Source organism: Molossus molossus, unplaced genomic scaffold (genome assembly GCF_014108415.1).
Source record: "Molossus molossus isolate mMolMol1 unplaced genomic scaffold, mMolMol1.p scaffold_m16_p_4, whole genome shotgun sequence".
Lineage (NCBI taxonomy): Eukaryota > Metazoa > Chordata > Mammalia > Chiroptera > Molossidae > Molossus > Molossus molossus.
Window position 1 is genome coordinate 2,860,830 of NW_023425377.1, and position 21,589 is coordinate 2,882,418.

A 21,589-nucleotide genomic window follows, 5' to 3' on the forward strand; every position below is an offset into this window, starting at 1 on the left:
CAGAAAACATTCCCAACTGCTCACTGACCAGCTGTGTCACCCAGGAAAGTTCATTAAACTTCTGGGCCTCACTTTCCTCATCTGCAAAACAGGTCAATAGCCCTGGCCGGGTGGCTCAGTCAGATGGAGCACCGTCCCATAAACCAAAAGGTTGTGGGTTTGATTCCCAGTCAAGGGCACGTACCTGGGTTGCAGGTTCAATCCCCAGCCCCGGTCAGAGTAGGTGAAGGAAGAAACCAATCAATATTTCTCACGTTGATGTTTCTCTCTCTCTCTCTCCTGTCTCCCTCCCTCTCTTCTACTCTCTCTAAAAATCAATGGAAAAAATATCCTTGAGTGAGGATTAACAAAACATTAACATAAAAACAAAAAAGAAAGTGCTGGTGGGGTGGCCACCCGAGCACCCAGCACCGTGGAAGTGCAGGACCCCAGCGCACTGCTGCGGTTCAGTAAACCAGCCTCACAACTTGCGTTAAGTCAACCCCGACTCAGATTTCTAAACCCAGGGATTCTGGGAACAGCATTATAGTTCTCAAAGCAAGTGTGGCTGGAATGCACAGGACCCAGCATAAATGACCGTCCCCTCCCCAGACAGGGGCTCTGTGGACGCTCAGGCTGAGAACCGATGCTCTGAATCCAGGCCACGCCGATTCAACACAGCAGGAAACGTAGGCTCACGTGACCTGCTCTGCCCCCTGGAAGGCCAGGGTTGTGCTTGCTGGGCTTGGAGGGGAGGCAGCGGGAGGACTGCATGCAGCCTGGCAGATGCTCTGGAAGGCTTCGGCTCAAATCTGGCTCATTTCCTATCATAGGAAACCTTCTGAGGGGGAGAGTGGAAGTCTGCAAAGCATACACTTGTCTCCATTTTCCATGACCCAAGGGCCAAGACAAGCTCTGGAGCTAGACTGACCCAGGTAAATCGTGCATTCAGACCCTCCCCCGAGTTGCCACTGTCTCGTCTGTGAAATGGGAACGATGTTGTGGGGAATGAATCACAGGCCGTGCCTGAAAGGCCTTGGCCCTGGCCCTCAGCACAAAGTGAGCACTAACCATTGTGGGGACAATGACACAACTGTCTCAGTGCCTCTCTGGCTATGGCCCCTGAGAGACCAGCTAAGTGACCAAAGACCCGCTGCCATTTCCTGCCCAACCCAAAGCCCTCCTAGAGCCAAGCTCTGCTGCCACCACATTTTGGGTTGTTTCTCGGAAATGATACAATTTTTTTGTTATTATTGTTAATCCTCACCCAAGGATTTTTTTTTTATCCTCACCCGAGAACATTTCTCGATATATTTTTGTTCAGATAGAGTGGGAGGCAGAGAGAGAGAAAGAGAAACATCGACGTGAAAGGGACACATCAAGTGGATGCCACCCGCACGACCAACCAGGGCCGGGGACAAACTGCAACCGAAGTACATGCCCTTAGCGGGAACCGAACCTGGGTCTCTCCAGACCGCAGGCCAATGCTCTAACCACTGAGAAAAACCGGCCAGGGCTCACCCAAGGATATTTTTTCCATTGGTTTTTAGAGAGGGGAAGGGAGGGAGGGGGGCAGGGGGAAGGGAGGGAGAGAGGCAGAGACAGAGAGATGTGAGAGAGACACATCGATTGGTTGCCTCCCAAACATGCCCCAACTGGGGCGGGGGAATCAAACCTGCAACCCAAGTACATGCCCCTGACTGGGAATCAAATCCATGACCCTTCAGTGTGCAGGCCAAAGCTCTAATCACTTAGCAACACCAGACAGGGCAAAATGATAAAATTTTTCAAGATCAGATCTGTGAAGGTTTTCAAATGTCTTGTTAATAAAAGCACACCCTTTAACTGCTGGGCCCTCACATTAACATCCTTTAGTGCACAGCGTGGTTCAGTGGGATCTTTGCTGTGCCACGGTAAGAGCCTGAAGTGGGTTCTCTGAGGCTGTGGGTTCTCCCTCATCTCACTCTGGGATCGGCCCTGCCATCCTGCCCCAGAGGGGACCGGCGTCACCTCCCAGTAGTGTGCAGTCCCCCTTCTGAGCCCACCTGCCTACCTTCCCATCCTCGTCCTTGCAGCCCAGGTGGGGTGCAAAGGGACTTTTCCGAACTGGAAATCCAACCCCACCCTGTGATGCTGAAGACTCGGTACACCGCAGCATCACGGTGCAACCGCTCACACAGCCATGGTCATGAGGACAAGGCAGGAGCTCAGGGACCACTGCCTCTCCTCACCCTGCCCCGCTCCGCAACTGCAGCTCCCCTGATGTCCACACCGCCCTGAGTCCCATCACTGCACACGGGCCCTGGACAAGCACCCCCACCCCGGACTCAGCTCCTGGAGGGAGGCCTGCATCTGGTTCGTCTGGGCAGGCACACAGTAGGTATGCAGACGCTCGCCAATGCAAGGCTCGGCTCTCCTCCCCTCTGCTGCCTCCAGGCCTCCAGAGGGCAGCCAAGACCATGGAGGGGCAGCCGGCCCCTCACCTGAGATCCTTCAGCTGCTTGCAGTGCTTCAGCATGTCTGAGAGGGCGGACATGTAGGCCATCTTCCCCATCGTGCCCAGGTTGGCCAGCGAGAGGGACTGGAGCTGCTGACACTGCAGGCCGATGCTGACCAGCCCGGAGCCTGTCAGAATGCTGGGCAGCTGGGCCAGCGTCAGGTGCCTCAGGAAGGCCAGCTGGCCGATGGCGGCCACCTCCAAGTCCCCGACATTCTGTGCCCGGATGCAGGGTGGGAGGGGGTTGCGGATGGCAGGCTCGTTGCGTGGCATGGCCGAGGAGAAGTTGGACCCAATCAGCTCAAGGCGTTCCAGATAAGGCAGGTTCCTCAGCAGAGACCAGAACACGGAGGAAGGCTGGGGGCCCGCCTGCCCCGAGAAGGGGCTGGGACACGACTGCACACCAATGCGGACCTTCTTGCCAAACCCGCAGGGCACAGCGTGCATAGTGGGCTGGGCGGGCTTGCGGTCAGCCCGTGGCGCCGAGTCGGCCACAGAGCAGACAGGCAGGGCAAGGGAGCGCAGGTGGCGCAGCCGGGCCAGCAGCTGGCACAGGTGCCTGCCCGGGCCCTCGGAGCTGTGGTGGTGGGCAGCTGAGAGGTTGAGGTGCTGCAGGTTGCAGCAGGCCACTACCAGCGTCTCCAGGATGCTGCTGTCGATGTCGTGCTCCGCCTTGCGCAGCAAGGAGTCTGGGGACAGGCAGTGGACGCAGCCGCTGAGGTTCAGGCTCGCCAGGCTGTGGAGTTCCTTGCCACCATTGATGACGCACTGGATCAGGTGGCTGCCAGACAGGGTGCACCGGCTGAAGCTGAAGTAAAAGGGGTTGTTGAACTTCATGTGCTGGAGCAGGGACGAGCCATTGAGCCAGGACTTGGGCAGCTGCAGGGCATCCAGCACGACGTTGCGGGCCATGGAGTCCAGGAGGTTCTTGGTGGCCCCGCTCTCGGCGAAGCTGCCGGGCACAGAGATGAGGAAGGCGTGCAGGTTCTCGGGCGTGCGGTCACTGAGCACGGCCAGGTAGAGCCGCACCACCTCCTGGTTGATGTGGCCGGGCGCCAGGCGGGCGTAGAAGACCCGCAGGCTCTGGTAGTGGGGCACGCTGCTCTGGCCCACCATGAGCTGCCCTGAGAGGATGGCACCCTCGCGCGTGCGGTCCAGGATCTCGAAGTACAGCAGCAGCTTCTCAAGGCTGGTGCAGCAGGGCACCACACCGTAGGAGGGCGTGAACAGCGTCTGCTTGAGCTCCCGCACGCGGCTCAGCGTGGCCTTGCACTCGCTGCTCAGCTGGCTGGCATCGAAGCCAGGGCTCACATCGATGGCCAGGGAGCGCAGGTGCTGCAAGGGCGACAGCACCTTGGAGAGGCGCACAGAGGTCAGGTGGCAGCCCGACAGGTTCACCTTCACCAGGCTGCGGCAGTGGGCCACACGCTCGATGGTGGAGCCTGACAGCCAGTAGCAGCCAGCCATGTTGAGCTGCTGGATCTCCCGGCCGATCTCCTTCACAAGCTGCTTCACCTTGTCCTCGCTCGCCTGCAGGACAGGATGGGGCAGGGACAGGAAGGAGAGAGGCTGAAGGCACCCAGGTGTCTCCCTCACCATCACCCCTCAGGTCACCCTCGCCTCTAGAACATCAGGGCACATGAGGACCTGCTGAGGCCACAGATGGACCTCAAGGACATTATGCTGAGTGAAATAAGTCTAAGAAAGACATACACCATACACCATATGATCTCACTTATATGTGGAATCTAAAAAAACCAAATTAAAATAAAAACCACACTCATAGGTAGAGCAGATTGGTGGTTGCCAGAGGGAGGGGTGAAAGGGGATGAAATGAGAGCAGTCAAAAGGTACAACCCTCCAGTTATGAGATAAGAAGTCATGGGCTGTAATGTCCAATACGGCAACCACCGCACTGCCTACGTGAAAGTTGCTAAGAGAGCCCTGGCCAGTTTGGTTCAGAGGTTAGAGCGTCGGCCTGCGGTCCAGAGAGACCCGGGTTCGGTTCCCGCTAAGGGCACGTACCTCGGTTGCAGTTTGTCCCCAGCCCTGGTTGGGTCGTGTGAGTGGCAACCACTCGATGTGTCTCTTTCACATCAATGTTTCTCGCTCTCTCTCTCTCTCGCTCCCTCCACTCTATCTGAACAAAATACTGAAAAATGTCCTCAGGTGAAAATTAAAAAAAAAAAGAAAGTTACCAATAGAGTAAATTTTAAAAGTTGTCATTAAAAGAAAAAAATTGTATAACTAGTCCGGCTGGTGTGGCTCAGTGGTTGGGCATCGACCCATGTACCAAGAGTTCGCCGGTTCGATTCCGGTCAGGGCACATGCCCAGGTTGTGGGCCAAATCCCCAGTGCGGGGCATGCAGGTGGTGACCAATCAATGTTCTCTTTCATCGATGTTTCTATCTCTCTCTCCCTCTCCCTTCCTCTCTCTCTAAAATCAATAAAAAGAAAGAAATATATTAAAAAGATGATGATAACCTAAGGAGGAAATTTTATGACCTCAGGTTTCACAAAGATTTCTTTAATAGAATACAGAAAGCATGAATTCAAAAATTCAATAAATTGGACTACACCAAAATTTAAAACTTACACTCTTCAAAAGTCACTGTTAAGAAAATGAAATGGCAAGCCACAGACTATGAGGGAAAAGTAGTCACAATATGTGTATCTGACAAAGGATTTGTATCCAGAATATACACAGAACTCTTGTAACTCACTAAGAAAGAGAGAGACAATTATAAATGGCAAAAGCCTTGCACAATCACTTCTGAAAAGATATACAAATGCCTGGCTGGTGTGGCTCAGTGGCCTGAGTGTCGTCCCATGGACTGAGAGGACCTGGTTCGATTCTCGGTCAGGGCACATGCCCAGGTTGTAGGCTCCATCCCCAGCGGGGGCAGGGGTGTGTGTGCAGGAAAAGGCGATCGATGGATCTCTCTCACACCGATGTTTCTCTCTTTTCCCTCCTCTTTCTCCAAAAAAATCAATAAAAACATTTAAAAAAAAAAGATATACAAATGGCCCACAGTTGATGAAAACATAATCGACAACAGCCTCCATCAGGTAAACGCAAGTGAAAACCACAGTGAAATAACATGTCTCATCCATCAGAATGGCTGAAACTTCAAACAGTGACAACACCAGGCCACCAAACCACAGGCACCCTGCTGGTGGGTGTCAATGGCGCCTCCCCTGCACCACTCAGAGCCCATGTTTAACTTCATAGGAAAGTTCCCACACCTATCAGGGGCCGGCAATTCCACCCCTGGATCAACAGCAAAGTAAGTCTCCCTCTTAGCCCAAAGCCCTCCTAAAACAATGTCCCCAATACTTGCACCTTCCCCCCAGGTGACATGCACTTTTTGGTCCCTAGCTTTTCTCATGTAGGTATCTCGGGGGCTGTCCTAGTCAGGACTCTGATGGTGCCCCTCTGTGAAAATGGGCACGTGTTGCTCCCCATCTCCTGCCCGCACCGCGCCAGCGCCCGCACACGCCTCACCTCGTAGTTCTTCTGCAGCAGCACGGTGTGGGTGAGGCTCTTGTCCAGGCACAGCTCTGCGAGCTTGCGGCAGGTGCGCCGGACGTTCACAACCAAGTCCGTGCTAGGCACGTGGCTCAAGATGTGCAGGAGGATCTCGTCGGAGAAGCCCAGCAGGTGGGCACTGCCCGCCATCGCGGCAGCTGCAGGGGGCACGTCACCATCATTGGACAGGTCCTGAAAATAAGGAGGCGTGCAATTCCCATGGGATCCCCAAGGGCGGCCCTTGGCCCAGCCTCCCCAGCCAGGGAGAGAAGCCAAGAGAAGCCCTTACCACTGTCCATGGGAAAGAATGTGCTTTTACCACAGCCTTAACTGCAGAGCAAGAACTCATGTCATTCTTCAAAAGCTCTTTTTGATTTGCACACCAGGATCTCTCTTCAAAAGCAATGCATTCAAAAGGCAATTTCAAATGTGTTTGAAACTTCAAAGAGATTATTCCTGCTAAAGATCTTTGGTCAAGTCTGGCACATTTCATACTCAACCACTGGTCAAGGTTCTTCGTTTGTGAAAGCTGCTGCCCATCCCCCTACTCGGCCCCAAATGTCAAGCTGTACTGGAACCTTGGGCAGGAGAATTCTGTCAGGAAACAACAGTAACTAGGGATATTCCTGAGGCCTTCCCCTCACAGAGCCACCGTGATGGGTAAACTAGTTGACGCATACCATCTGCAAGTCGTGTGGGACAGTAACTCTTCTCAGCACGGTCGTTAAGGGCAAGTAAACAGAGAGGGATGGCCACTGAGAATTACACTGTACGTCCTTACAAACAAGAACAGCACAAGTAGACTGGAGACAATGTTCTTTGCTTTTAATCCTCACCCAAGTATACTTTTCTATTTAACTTCAGACAGAGTGGGAGGGAGGGAGAGAGAAACATCAACGTGAGAGGGACACATCAACTGACTGCCTACCGCACAACCCCGACCAAGGCCACATGACCCGGACCAGGGCCAGGGACGAACCCTTGACCAGAACTGAACCCGTCACTCACTGGTCTGTGGGCCGAGGCTCTAACCACTGAGCAAAACAGGCCAGGGAGACTGGTAACATTTTTCAATGTCAGAATTGTAATAAACCACAGGGACTGCACAATCTACTCCATTTATCATGCGTCTGGTTAGAAACTCGTGGTGTTGCCCAACCAGTGTGGCTCAATGGCTGAGTGTTGATCCCATGCACCAAGAGGTCACTGGTTTGATTCCAGTCAGGGCACATGCCCAGGTTTTGGGCTTAATCTCCAGTAGGGGACATGCAGGAGGCAGCCAACTGATGTTTCTCTCTCATCAATGTTTCTCTCTCTCCCTCTCCCTTCCTCTCTCTCTAAAAATCAATAAAAATACATTATAAAAAGAAAGAAACTCCTGGTGTTTCAGTGAGAGGCGCACACATTCCACTGTGCTTTTGTAGATCTCTGCAGAGATCTCTTCCCGGACTGGCCCTTCCATCCACCGTCAGTGCCTTTCTGATGCACACAACCGAGCGGGAGGGGCCCCACCTATCAGTGTGACACGGAATCCCCAAATCAAGGCCAAGGGAATTCAGATGCTCCAGTCTAAGGGAAGCCCGTGAGGGAAGGAATCCATGTGTTCCCAACACCTCCCCAAACGGACCCTCCTGCCTCTAAAATGTGAGGGGGCCCCTCTCTGACCATTCCCAGGAGAGTACCCAGAATTCTCTACTGCCTTTTCCAGTGATTCTTCCTCCAAGCCCCTCCTCCAGCCTACCTTTTCTGCACATATTTTCATGGATGGAAGCACTGAGGCTTGGAAAGCCCTGCTGCTGCCATGGCAACTGTGAAGTCTGAGGAGGAAGAGCCTGTCTACACCCCCATCGCAGGCACTGTGGGGTTCCACCCTTCCTGACAGGCTCTGCACCTGCAAACCCCTGCCAGGCCAGGGAAGGGTTTCCGGGGACACATCCCACCTGCTCAACAGCTGGGCCTCGCCACATTCTCTTCTTCCTAAGAGGCAGCAGACAGATGTGCCTTCTCTTCCCACCTGACCTGCCCTCAATCCCAGCTCCCTACTCCCCCAGTTACATGGACAGGAGGCAGCCATCAGACCCAGGTCCACAGCTACCTGGGTTGCTGCATTCTGGTCTTTATGTTTTGAATCATAGGGCGTTTCCTTAGAAATTTCCCAGACCCAATCACCTGAGATCACTCAGGCACCTGTTAAAAAACAGATTCCCAGCCCTGGCCAGTTTGGCTCAGCGGTTAGAGCGTCGGCCTGCGGTCCGGAGAGACCCGGGTTCGGTTCCCGCTAAGGGCGCGTGCTTCGGTTGCAGTTTGTCCCCGGCCCTGGTTGGTCGTGCGGGTGGCAGCCACTCGATGTGTCCCTTCACATCGATGTCTCTCTCTCTCTCTCCCTTCCTCTCTCTCCCTCCCACTCTATCTGTACAAAAAATGGAAAAATATCCTCGGGTGAGGATAAAAAAAAAAAAATTAAAAAAAAAAAAAACAGATTCCCAGAAGGAGGGTGTCAATGGGGGGAAAAGGAGAAATATCTGTAACAAAAATAATTAATAAAAACCATTTAAAAAAATAATAAAAAAACAGACTCCCAGAGCTCATCCTCAACCTAAGGACTCAATCTCCAGGAAGAGGCTTGAACAGGGATAATCCTCAGCAGGAAGCTGGCAAACAGGGCTCTGGCACCAACAGGGCCTGGGGACAATATGGAGGGGCCTGAGGTTTACTCCTCCTGTACCCTTATTTGCAGATTTGCCAAAGTAAGAATACCACCAGAGAGTGATGAGAACACAGGGCAAAACACTGTACAAAATGCCAAATCATATCATTACCAGTTATGCTACTAATACTAAATTTCTCTTAAAACCACCTAGAAATTACAAGAATTAAAAATAATGCCCTGGCCGGTTTGGTTCAGCGGTTAGAGGGTCGGCCTGCGGTCCTGAGAGACCCGGGTTCGGTTCCCGCTAAGGGCGCGTACATCGGTTGCAGTTTGTCCCCGGCCCTGGTCGGTTGTGCGGGTGGCAGCCACTCGATGTGTTCCTTTCACGTCGATGTTTCTCTCTCTCTCTCTGTTCCTCTCTCTCCCTCCCACTCTACCTGAACAAAAAATGGAAAAATGTCCTCGGGTGAGGATAAAAAAAAAATAATAATAATAATAATAAGAAGAAGAAGAAGAAGAAGAAGAAGAAGAAGCCAGGAACCAAGCCCCAGCTCCCTCTGTCCAGCCTCAGTACATCCCCCCAACGCTGGGCCAGCCTGGAGGAGAAGGAGCCACCCAGGCAGCAGGTCATTTGGCTCATGGCTCGCTCACCATGGGTCTCTGAACTGCAGCTCAAATGCTCCCTCCTCAGTGAAGCCCTCCCAGCATCCCCAACACACTTAACTCCCCCTCCTGAGCTACCCCAGGTACTCTCCTCCCCCTCCAGACCACAGTCTCATCAGATGAAATGTAACAATTTGCTTGCTCATTTATCTCCTCACTAGACCAGGAATGGCTCCTGAACAAGGACTATTTTTTGTTGTTGTTGTTCAGGTAGAGCGGGAGGGAGAGAGAGAGAGAGAAACATCGACGTGAAGGGACACATCGAGTGGCTGCCACCCGCACGACCGACCAGGGCCGGGGACAAACTGCAACCAAGGTACGTGCCCTTAGCGGGAACCGAACCCGGGTCTCTCTGGACCGCAGGCCGACGCTCCAACCGCTGAGCCAAACCGGCCAGGGCCCAAGGATTATTTTTTAACACCCAAGAGAAAGAGGCACTGAACCAGGTGAGTCAACTAATCACCTGCTTCAGAATCATCTGAAGTGGTATTAAACATGGAACTGTAGCTCTGGCTGGTTTGGCTCAGCAGTTAGAGCAACAGCCTAGGGACCAAAAGGTAGTGGGTTCTATTCCCAGTCAGGAGCATGTACCTGGGCTGCAGGTTCAATCCATCCCTGCTTTGGTCAGGGTAGTGCAGGAGGCAACCAATTGATATGTCTCTCTCACATCAATGTTTCTCTCTCTCCCCCTCTACCTCCCTCCCTTCCACTCTGTCTAAAAGTCAATAGAGCCCTGGACGGTTTGGCTCAGTGGTTGGATGGAGCGTTGGCCTGCGGACCAGAGAGTCCTGGGTTCGGTTCCCACTAGGGGCACGTACCCAAAAAAAAGAAAACTTAAAAGTCAATGGAAAAACATCCTTGGGACCTGCCTGGTTTGGCTCAGTGTTTGGAACATTGACCTGAGTCAATGGACCAATGAGTCTCTGATTCAATTCCGATCAAGGGCACGTATCTGGGTTGTGGTTCGTCCCCAGCCTGGGGTGGTGTGGGAGGCAACCAGGCAACCATCTCACATTGATGTTTCTCTCTCTCTCTGTCCCACTCTCTCCCTCCCTCCCACTCTATCTGATGATAAACAGAAAAATATCCTTGGGTGAGGATTAAAAAAAAACCTCGAGTGAGGATTAACAAAAGCAACAAACAAACAAAAATGGAAACTCGACTCCTCAGAAACTGTGAGAGGAGCCTGGGCATCCAAACTTTAAAACTAGCAATGACGTGCAAAATCAGAACAGCCCACTCTGGAATCAGATAGTGGGGACAGTTGCACAACTTTATGAATATATTTTTTAAAACCATTGAATTGTACATTTTTTTAAATCCTCACTAGAGGGTAATTTTTTATTGATTTTTAGATGGAATGGAAACGAGGGAGGGAGAGAGAGACACTAATGTGAGAGAAACACATTGATTGGTTGTCTCCCACAGGACCCTGACTGGGACTGGGGATTGACCTGAAACCCTTCGGTCCAAGGACGGATGCTCTAACCGCTGAGCCAAACTGGCCAGGGCTGAACTGTGCACTTTAGTCTGGCCAATGTGGCACAGTGGTTGAGCATCAACCCTGCACCAAGAGGCTGCCAGTTCCATTCCCAGTCAGGGCACATGCCTGGGTTGTGGGCCTGATCCCCAGTTGGGGGCATACAGGAGGTGGCCAATCGACATTTATATCTCTCTCTCCCTCTCAAATTAAATAAAGGGAAAAAATATATATTTTTTAAGACATTAAAAAATAATAATAATAAAAATTTTAAAAAAGTGTGAATTTTAGCCTGGCTGGTTTGGCTCAGTGGATTGAGTGTTGTCCCATGGACAGAGACGTCCCAGTTCTATTCCTGGTCAGGGCACGTGCCTAGGTTGAAGGCCGGATCCCCAGTGGGAAGTATAGGGGGAGCAGCCAATCGATGTTTATCTCTCACATCAATGCTTCTGTCTCTTTCCCCTTCCTCTCTCTCTAAAAAAATCAATAAAAACATATTAAAAAAAAAATACATAAATAACAAAAGTGTGAATTTTAGCTCTGCTGGTGTGGCTCAGTGGGTTGAGCATTGTCCCATGGACTGACAGGTCCCAGTTTGATTCCCAGTCAGAGCACATGCCTCGGTTGCAGGCTGGATCCCCAGTGGGGCGCATGCAGGAAGCAGCCGATTGATGTTTCTCTCTCACATCGATGTTTCTTTCTTTTTTTTTCTTTATTGATTTTAGAGAGAGAGGCAGGGAGAAGGAGAGATAGAAACATCGACAAGAGAGAACATCAACTGGCTGCCTCCTGCGTGCCCCCAACTGGGGATTGGGCCCACAACCCAGGCTTGTGCCTTGACCGGGAATCAAACCAGCGACCTCATGGTGCATGGGTCAACACTCAACCACTGAGCCACACTGGCCAGGCATTACATCGATGTTTCTATCTCTTTTTCCCTTCCCCTCTCTAAAAAAATCAATAAAAAAGCCCTGGCTGGTTTGGCCCAGCAGTTAGAGTGTTGGCCCGCGGACCAATGAGTCAAGGGTTCGATTCCGGTCAAGGGCACGTACCTTGGTTGCAGTTCATCCGGGCCCTAGTCGGTTCGGGCCCTAGTCGGTTCGGGCCCTGGTCGGTTCGGGCCCTGGTCAGTTCATGGTGGAGGCAGTCTATGCGGCTCTATCACATCGGAAGTTTCTGTCTCTCTCTCCCCCTCCCTCCCACTCTATCTGATAGTAAGTAGAAAAATATCCTTGGGTGAGGAATAAAAAAATAAGTAAAATTTAGAAATCAATAAAAAGATATTTTAAAATATAAATAAATAAATCTTAGAAAAAAAATAAGTCCTGGCCGGTTTGGCTCAGCGGTTGGAGCTTCAGCCTGCAGACCAGAGAGTCCCGGGTACGGTTCCCACTAGGGTCATGTACCAAAAATAAAAAATAAAAGATAAAAGATAGAAGATAGCCCTGGCCAGTTTGGCTCAGCGGTTAGAGCGTCGGCCTGCGGTCCGGAGAGACCTGGGTTCGGTTCCCGCTAAGGGCACGTACTTCGGTTGCAGTTTGTCCCCAGCCCTGGTTGGTCGTGCGGGTGGCAGCCACTCGATGTGTCCCTTCACATCGATGTTTCTCTCTCTCTCTCCCTTCCTCTCTCTCCCTCCCACTCTATCTGTACAAAAAATGGAAAAATATCCTCGGGTGAGGATAAAATAAATAAATAAATAAATAAATAAAAGATAAATTTAAAAAATAATAATAATTAGCCCTGGCCAGTTTGGCTCAGCAGTTGGAGTGTTGGCCTGTGGACCAGAGTCCTGGGTTCGGTTCCTGCTACGGGCACGTACCAAAAATAATAATAATAATAATAATTAAAAAATCTTAGGCCCTGGCTGGTTTGGCTCAGCAGTTAGAGCGTCGGCCTGCGGTCCAGAGAGACCCGCTTTTGGTTCCCGCTAAGGGCACGTACCTTGGTTGCAGTTTGTCCCTGGCCCTGGTTGGGTGGCAGCCACTCGATGTGTCCCTTTCACATCGATGTTTCTCTCTCTCCCTCTCTTCCTCTCTCTCCCACTCTATTTGAACAAAAACTGGAAAAAATGTCCTCGGGTGAGGATAAAAAAAAAAATCTTAGAAAAAAAATAAAAGTGTGAATTTTATAGTATGTGAACTATATCTCCATCAATAAATAAAAAATTAGACCATCTGAGAAAAGGGGACCTTGATCTCCACATCCACGGTGAATGAAGACTGCTCTCTCCTCTCGACCCAAGAGATGCCCACAACAAGAAGCAGCCTCATTGGCCAGTTTCCCAACATGTGTTTCAAGGAGCAGGGGAGCCTCTGCAACAGAACCCCATAAGACCAAGATACCAGACACCTCCCATCCCCTCCACCACCCCCCTACCCATCCCACCCCTCCCGCCTCAAGTACACACCACTCCCCAGAATCAGCTAACACAGCCAGGCTGCCTAGGACTCTTCCTCAGGGAGCTGCAACTCTTGTGCAACTTTCCACTACCATCTACGGGTGGGCCCCACGGCCCCCTCCCCAAATCAAGGAGCCACAGGGGCCACTTCTGAGCCAAATTCACTTCAAATTTAGAGGAGCTGTCAGCTACTCCCAACCACCTTCCATATACCCAAGCCCCAGGCCAGCCCCTAAGACGGAAAGTACGCCCCCAAGTCCCGGATGGCTGACAGAAACACGGGTGCACAGAAAGGTCGGTGGGGAGCAACAAAAGGGAAGACACTGGTCAGAGTCCAGATCCGCCCATACCCTGGTCTGCAAAGAAAATACCTGGCAATACTTTCCAGGGAGTCGGTGGGACTCTCCACTGGCACCAAATGTGCGGAGAGTCGGGGGAGGAATTCTGGGTAACTCCTAAGTCCCCCAGGTGAAATGGCTTTTCTTTTACTACCGCCCCCAAGTCACACAACAAGTAGTCTCGGAGAGAAAGGGGCTGGGCTCCGCGTTCAGAGAAAGAGGATGGGGTGCGAAGAGGTGGCGGAGGGCGCAGGTCTTGGAGGCCGGGAAGACGTGCCCGGGAGGCCTGGGAGTGGAACCGCGGCGGAGAGGAGGGGAAGCCCCTGGCGACCAGGAAGGCAGGGAAACGCGAACGGGGAGAGAGCTGATCAGGGCGAAGGCCTGGAGGGCGCGATGGGGCAAGGCCAGGGTCCGGATGGGCGACCGGGAGAGGCCGAGTTCGGGGTCGGGACAGGAAGGACCAACCCCCACCGACGTCAGGGTCGAGGTCGACAGAACCAAGCGGGCCGGGGTCGGTTCGGGAAGGACGGAGCGGGATAAGGGGCGGGATGAAAAGGATGCAGGGGAAGCGGGGTCGGGATGGGAGAGACCGAGGAGGGCCGAGGCCGCCAGGCAGGGAGGAGAGCGGAGGGAGGCGCCCGCCGTACCTCTCCGGAGCTGGCCATGTCGAGGGAGATCGAGCCGCGGCCGCTGGAGCCGCAGCCCCAGGGCCTGCCGCCTCGCCGACCGGGACGCTCAAAGCCGGCGCGTCCGCGGCTCCACAGAGACCCCGGCGGGGGCGGGGCCTCGCGCCACTTCCGGCGCTCTCCGACACGCACTTCCGCTCGCCCGCCGGCTCGCTCTGCGTGGCCGCCATGTTGGGTGCGGCGCTGCCAAGACCCGGCTCAGGTGCGGGTTGAAGCCGGGAGGACCCCCAGGCGTCCCTGCTTGCTCTCTGACCTCAGCACTCAACTTGATTTAATTTAGATCGCCACACGGGGCTAGTGGTCCCCGGTGGGATGTTTAACGAGGGCAGGGACGGTGTCTCCACGTTACTGCCCTACCCCGGCCCGTGGCACTGTGTGGCTGCTCAGACGACAACCTGAATTCCCCTGGCTGGTGTGGCTGGTGTGGCTGGTGTGGCCCAGTGGTTGAGCGCGGACCAGGCACCAAGAGGTCACGGGTTCGACTTCCGGTCAGGACCCACGCTGGGGTTGTAGACCAAATCCCCAGTGGGGAGCATGCAGGGGGTGGCCAGTGGACCAATTGATGTTCTCCCTCATCGACGTTTCTCTCTCTCCCTTCCTCTCTCTAAAAATCAATAAAGAAAAAAAAAATATATATATATATTTTAAATACAAGCTGAATGATGAAAGGCAGTGAAGGGGGGCACTAGCCCCTGACAGGGGTTTCTGGATGATTCCAGCCTCTGTGTCCTTTGGTGGATTCCAGGCCAGAACACGTGTCTGAATCTTGACATTTCAAAGCTGTCTCACCCTCCAAGCCTCAGTTTCCCCATAAGGAAGACGGCTGCCCTGCATCAGTATGACCAAGAGCATCCTCCCGGCGTCCTCACCCCCTGGCTCCAGGAAGGTGTCAAGATGAAGGGAAGGACCACTGGTTCCTCGCCCCTCCACTAACCTGGATTCCCCTTCTCTCAGAGAGGCTCCCTGGGGTGCAGTCTGTCCAAGCAGAGCTGCTTTGCACAGGAGGGTCATTCCAGCTCATTAAACAGGGGAACCTCAGGTAGTCAGAGCCGCCTCATGGGGGAGCCAGTCACCTGAGAAAGCCAGTAGTTCCCATCCCAGGGCAGGGGAAACTGCAGAGTTAGAAGGAAATTCTGCCATTTCTGTGAAACAGAATAGTCCTGTTGACAGTGAACTTGAGTGCATCTGGACCAATGATCTGTCCAGGGAAGAAGCAATGAAGCCGGCAGTGATCGGACTGCCTCAATGTTAGGATCAAACTCCGGTTTCCTCACTTACAATTTGTGTAACCTGGGGCCAGCCACCTGTCCTCTCTCAGCCCTTTTTCCAAACCTGTAAAATGTGTGCTAAGAGGAGAAGAGAGGCAGTGTGACATGCTCTCACTTAGCCTGGCTTGGGTTGGGTGATGCTGGGCCTTTGCTCCAAGCCAGACTTCAGATGGTGAGCCCACCTGCAGGCCTCAAAGGGAAGAAGCAGGGCCTAAAGGACTCTCAAAGTCAACTGTGTGTCTCAGCTGCATTTCCAGAACTTTTCAAAAGAAAAGATGGATAGAACACCCACCCCTCCAGTTGTTCTCCTGTTCCCATTTTTCAGTTGTGCATATGGACAATGATGTGACTTCTCGAGGTGTCTGGCCCCAACCACTGGTCCCATTCTTCTCCAAGGGTTGTCTCTCAACCTGGGCTTCTGTCCTGTCAGTCCAGGGCTGTTTGAGACAAGCATGCCCAAACCTCCACCTACCCAGGTGACTGGCCTACTGGGCCAGCTCAGGCATCCTTGCCACAGGAAGCCTTCTGGGGAAGCCTCCCACTCTAGGGTGATGCTCCCCACTCACCAGTCATCTGGGTTTATAGTCTTTTTATGATGATGATGATGAATATTATTGTTGTTGATATTTTTGGAGAGGGAGAGAAACATCCATGAGAGAGAAATATTGGTCAGCTGCCTCCCACACGCATGCCCCCTACGGGGGATCGAGCCCGTAATGCATGTGCCCTGACCAGGAATTGAACCTGCGACCTCTTGGTGTATGGGTCAATGCTCAACTAGTGAGCCACACCAGCTGGGTAAAGGTTTGTGGTCTTTTACTACCTTTTCTGTTGTTCAAAAATGGCAAAATGATTATTGTTTCTCTTTATCTGTATTTCTTCATTATTTTCCCATTCTACTGATGAGTGTGTACACCCGTGACACAATCACAGTGGATATGATGACCATCTCCCCATCACCATGCTCCTGTCTTCTTTCTCCCATGCAGCCCCTAACTCTTCCTTTTTATTATCACAACTAATTGCATATTTATTTCTTTGCCTACATATATATTATGTCTCCCCCATTAAACTGGGCACCTCTTGAGGGCAGGAAACACATCTGGTTTCTTCTCCACTGCACCTCGGTCCATAGCACCATGCCTGGGTCAAATAGTGGTTGGAGGAAGGAAGGAAAGAAAAAGGGAGGGTCTTTCTTTCCAGACTGACAGCTCTTCAGGACAGGGTTTGAGTCCAGGCCATCTCAGTAGCCCCAGGCCCTCAATAAGTCTGTGGAATGAGTAAGTGGTCTATGTTGAAAACTTACTTGTAGCTCCAAGAGCTCAGGGAGCACCATTACCTCATTGGCTCAAGAGAGCTGGAACTGGCCCAGGTTGGACTTCCCTTTCACGGACCCTGCTTCCCAGGCCTCTAGACTGTGTGGGGTTGGTGGGCAGCCACAGAAGCATACTGGTCACCGTGCTGCCACCTCCTCTGGACCAGTTGTTGCAGCTTGCTTTGCAGAGTAAGGACATTCTAGCTCCTTAAAGAGGTGAACCTCGGGTAGCCTGAGCTGCCTCATGGGGGAGCCAGTCACCTGCTGTGGTGTTCTAGAATCAGACTAGGAAAACCTGCCTAGGTGAGCTAGGGGACCACAGGCTCGTTTGGTTTTGGAAGCCATCACGAGATCTTAAGACAGTGTCCTTCCCACTGGCAGAAGATAAATCTCTACTCTTCCTCTGGGAAATGACCCTTCCAAGGGCCACAGTGCCCCTCCAAGGGGGGGGTTGCTCCTCAAGCCTCAAACCTGGATTGATGGGGATCCAACTGTTTCCCTCTGGAGAAATGGAGACAAAATCCCTCATGGGGGGCCTCACCCTTCCCCTCCCTCATTCTCTGCTGGTAGAAGCAGCAGCTGCAGTCAAAGGGTAGGTCATGCTTGGTTTTCAAGTTGATCGGAGCCCTGAGAGCAAGATGCTGACATGCGTAGGGAAAACCCTGCTCCAAGAGCCTGGCTGCTGCACCTCCCTGCAGGGTCTTGGGATTAGACCAGAACAGGATGCACAGGAAGGCATCTACTCCCAGCCACAAGGGAGTCCTGACATCCCAGAGCCAACCAGAGCCATCTCTGCCAACCTGACACCTTCACCCCAGCCCTGGACCCAGGACGCTGCCTTGCAGACCCCTAGGGAAACCCCCGCTTTGGCTATGCAGGTTGTCCCTCCAGGTGAGCTGGCAGTACAGGGTTGTGGCCCAGTTGTGAGGGAGCCCCACTCACAGGTGGTAACACAGGTACCCACCCAACCCCAGAGGCATGTGGTTCCTGGAACAGACTCAAAGCCACCTGCACTTCAGAACCCAGCAAGTCAAGTAGGGGTGACTTGGGGGACAGGTGAAGGACCAGCGCAAGGAATTCCTTTTAAAGGCCTAGAGGCCAGAACCCTTAACCTCTCCAGAGTCCCCTACCCCAAGACTGTTCAGTGTTAGCCTTTGCTGGCTGCTCAACCACTCCCCTTGGAAGTAGGGGTGGCCTGGCCCCACCCCTCTCCCTACACCTTGTTATCCAAAACTCATCCAGGCCAGAAAGGCAAGTTTCTTTAAGGTGTGCACTTTATTGAACTGGTCTCAAGTCAGTGTACAGGTAAGCCCTGGCTTGGCTGCCTCCACACCTCAACCCACTCCCAAGGGGGACCAAAAGCCTTCATACATCTCAAGTTGGGGACAAAAAGGGGGGCCATGACGGCTGACCATTCAAAAACAACAAAAAGAACAAGTATTAAGGCGAAGATTAAAAAATTTGGATTACATAATTTACACAAAAGCAATGCTATCACCCTCCCCGTGTGGACTCGGGGCAAGGACTGGCCCTTTTTAGGGAGAAGTGGGAGGCTTTGGGGCAGGCAAGGGACTTCCTGTAACAATGCATCTCACGATATTTGGAATGACTGTTAAAAAAAAAGAACAATGTACAATCAAAGTCCTCGGCCACATTGTAGAACTTTGGGGATGCTCGCTCCAACAGACTGTCACCTTCACCGTTCCAGTTTTTAAATCCTGAGTCAAGCGCCAAAAAAAAAAAAAAAAAAAAAAAAAACCAAGAAAACAAACAAAAAAAAAAACAAATAAAGCCATGCCAATCTCATCTCGTTTTCTGCGCAAGTTAGGTTTTTGTCAAGAAAGGGTGTAACCAACTAAGTAACAGTCCGCCTAGAAGCCTAGAAGCATTTGCGGTGGACGATGGAGGGGCCGGACTCGTCGTACTCCTGCTTGCTGATCCACATCTGCTGGAAGGTGGACAGCGAGGCCAGGATGGAGCCGCCGATCCATACGGAGTACTTGCGCTCAGGGGGAGCAATGATCTAGAGAGAGAATGAAAGTTAGCATAAGGACCCTGGGTGACAACCAAAGGGGCCCATCCCACCAAGTCCAGCTGGACGCACTCCACGCAACCAGGCCAGCTCAGGCTGGGCAGACACTCACCTTGATCTTCATCGTGCTGGGAGCCAGGGCGGTGATCTCCTTCTGCATCCTGTCAGCGATGCCTGGGTACATGGTGGTCCCACCAGAGAGCACCGTGTTGGCGTAGAGGTCCTTTCGGATGTCGACGTCACACTTCATGATGGAGTTAAAGGTAGTTTCGTGGATGCCACAGGATTCCATGCCTGAAGGGAATGAAGGCACTTAGCTTCCTGCGTGGCCACAAGGGTTGCCTCTGTGGGGGGCAGGGAGAGGCCTTACTCACCCAGGAAGGAAGGCTGGAAGAGGGCCTCGGGGCAGCGGAACCGCTCATTGCCGATGGTGATGACCTGACCGTCGGGCAGCTCGTAGCTCTTCTCCAGGGAGGAGCTGGAGGCTGCAGTGGCCATCTCCTGCTCGAAGTCCAGGGCGACATAGCACAGCTTCTCCTTGATGTCACGCACAATTTCCCGTTCGGCTGTGGTGGTGAAGCTGTAGCCACGCTCCGTGAGGATCTTCATGAGGTAGTCTGTCAGGTCCCGGCCAGCCAGGTCCAGACGCAGGATGGCGTGGGGGAGGGCATACCCCTCATAGATGGGCACAGTGTGGGTGACCCCGTCACCGGAGTCCATCACAATGCCAGTGGTACGGCCAGAGGCGTACAAGGACAGCACAGCCTGGATGGCCACATACATGGCGGGGGTGTTGAAGGTCTCGAACATGATCTACAGGGAGAAACGGGCCCATCACACTCGGGAAGCCACCAGGAGCAGGCAGTCAGGCCAGACCAGGGACATGCAGAGTGCGCAAGAAACACGCTAAGTGTGCTGGGGACCCCAGGACGGGGATTCACTTCACAGCTATGTGCACCTACTGAATACACACTCCAAGGCCACTTTACATCAGCCTCGTTGGCTTTGTCACACAAGCCAAGTGTTAGTACCTACACCCACAGCACTTTATACTTTAACACCTAGTCAGAAAAGCAAACACCAGAAAAAGATTCCATCTGGAGAAAAGCAAATAGAACCTGCAGAGTTCCAAAGGAGACTCAGGTCAGAGAAGAGAGTCCTAGGAGAATGGCAGAAGAAAGAACAAGTGAGAAAGGGTGTGGCACAGAAGGGACAGGAAAGGACAGGGTAGCTACCCAGGGAAGGCCAACGGGCTACTAACCTGGGTCATCTTCTCACGGTTGGCCTTGGGGTTCAGGGGGGCCTCGGTGAGCAGGACAGGGTGCTCCTCGGGGGCCACACGCAGCTCATTGTAGAAGGTGTGATGCCAGATCTTCTCCATGTCGTCCCAGTTGGTGACGATGCCGTGCTCAATAGGGTACTTCAGGGTGAGGATGCCTCTCTTGCTCTGGGCCTCATCGCCCACGTAGGAGTCCTTCTGGCCCATGCCCACCATCACGCCCTGCAGGAGGAGGAGCCAGGTGCCCTCAGCGTGGGAAAGGTCCCACCGACCCCCACCCAGAAAACCAAAGGACTCTCGTGGAGGAACTGTGCCTCACCCTCCACCTGCTCCAAGAGGGGGCCCCACCCACCAAATCAGACCCGAGGTCGGCGCCCTACCTGGTGCCGGGGGCGCCCCACGATGGAGGGGAAGACAGCCCTGGGGGCATCGTCCCCTGCGAAGCCGGCTTTGCACATGCCGGAGCCGTTGTCGACCACGAGCGCAGCAATATCGTCATCCATGTCGAGCTGCGGAGAGAGCAAGGCCATGAGCCCGGGGTCGGGTGGGGCCGCCCCCGCCCTGCCCACTTCCGGCGCGCCGTGCCTTCGAGCCGCCAGGGGGCGCCGGCGAGCGCCCAGATTGGGGACAAAGGAAGCCAGGCCGGCTGCATTATTACCATAAAAGGCAAACGCTGGGTAGAGGCGGCCCCGCGGCGCGCGGCAGGAAGCCAGGCCCTCAGCCCCGCCCCAGCCCCGTTCAAAAAGAGCCGGCCGGACGCGCGGAGGCCACACCCACGGGAGCCGGCGACCCGGCCAAGTGTGCGCAGGCGCTTACGCGCCGTGGCAACCCCACCCCTTCCGGCCGGCCAGCCGGCCTCGGCTCCCGGCTTCAAACGCGCACGCGCCAGCTCACGAGCACGCGCACTTGTCCCCCAGCCCCCACCAGGTCCGTGTGTTCCCACCGCTCCCACCCACCACCCGGCCGCCCAGCTAACTAACTGCCCGAGGCCGCGGCCGCGCCGGGCCGTCGGCACCACCCTCGGAGCTCGCCCCAAGCGCGGCAGCGCAGCCGGGCCCCGAGGAGCGAGGGCATAAGCTCCACTCCCCGCGCTGTGCACGGGGCCCCGGCGAGGGGCGCCGCCGGCCCGGGCAGGCGAGGGCGCGGCGCGGGCGCGGGGCCGGCCGGCCGGGGACCTACCTGGAGGCGGTGGAGACCGGCGAAGGCGGAGGAGCAGCGGAGCCGAGGGGCCTGTGTGAGCGGGTGGACGCGGTCGCAGCAGTGGCTGCGCGTCGCGCCGCCGGGTTTTATAGGGCGGCGCCGCGGCCGCTCGAGCCATAAAAGGCAACTTTCGGAACAGCGAGCGCTGATTGGCCGCGCGCCGCTCACTCACCGGCCTCGCCGCACAGTGCAGCATTTTTTCACCCCCTCTCCCCTCCTTTTGAAAAAAAAAAGGGGGGGGGGAATGGACTGAGAGAGCGAGAGCAAGATTGAGG

At 53.9% G+C, this 21,589-nt stretch overlaps 2 protein-coding genes across 4 annotated transcripts in view; both read right to left on the reverse strand.

The window, feature by feature from the left end:
- FBXL18 (F-box and leucine rich repeat protein 18) overlaps positions 1-14,327 on the reverse strand; it is a 31,886-nt gene extending 17,559 nt beyond the window's left edge. For 2 of the 3 annotated variants that reach the window (XM_036240721.1, XM_036240723.1), the window contains exons 1-3: positions 14,182-14,327; positions 5,982-6,197; positions 2,463-4,006 (exon numbers count right to left, since the gene is read on the reverse strand). In XM_036240721.1, the coding sequence (XP_036096614.1) occupies positions 2,463-4,006; positions 5,982-6,197; positions 14,182-14,199 (1,778 nt within the window). In that variant the 5' untranslated portion in view covers positions 14,200-14,327. Of the gene's footprint in view, positions 1-2,462; positions 4,007-5,981; positions 6,198-11,850; positions 12,030-14,181 lie in introns of all 3 variants that reach the window. The other variant, XM_036240722.1, reaches the window with a different exon arrangement.
- A 3,732-nt stretch (positions 14,328-18,059) lies between these two features.
- ACTB (actin beta) lies at positions 18,060-21,370 on the reverse strand. The gene is made up of 6 exons (XM_036241340.1): positions 21,294-21,370; positions 20,495-20,623; positions 20,097-20,336; positions 19,210-19,648; positions 18,948-19,129; positions 18,060-18,826 (listed from the first exon to the last, which is right to left on the reverse strand). The coding sequence occupies exons 2-6, from the start codon at positions 20,615-20,617 to the stop codon at positions 18,683-18,685; spliced, it is 1,128 nt and encodes a 375-aa protein (XP_036097233.1). The 5' UTR covers positions 20,618-20,623; positions 21,294-21,370; the 3' UTR covers positions 18,060-18,682.
- Between the last annotated feature and the right edge of the window lie 219 nt (positions 21,371-21,589).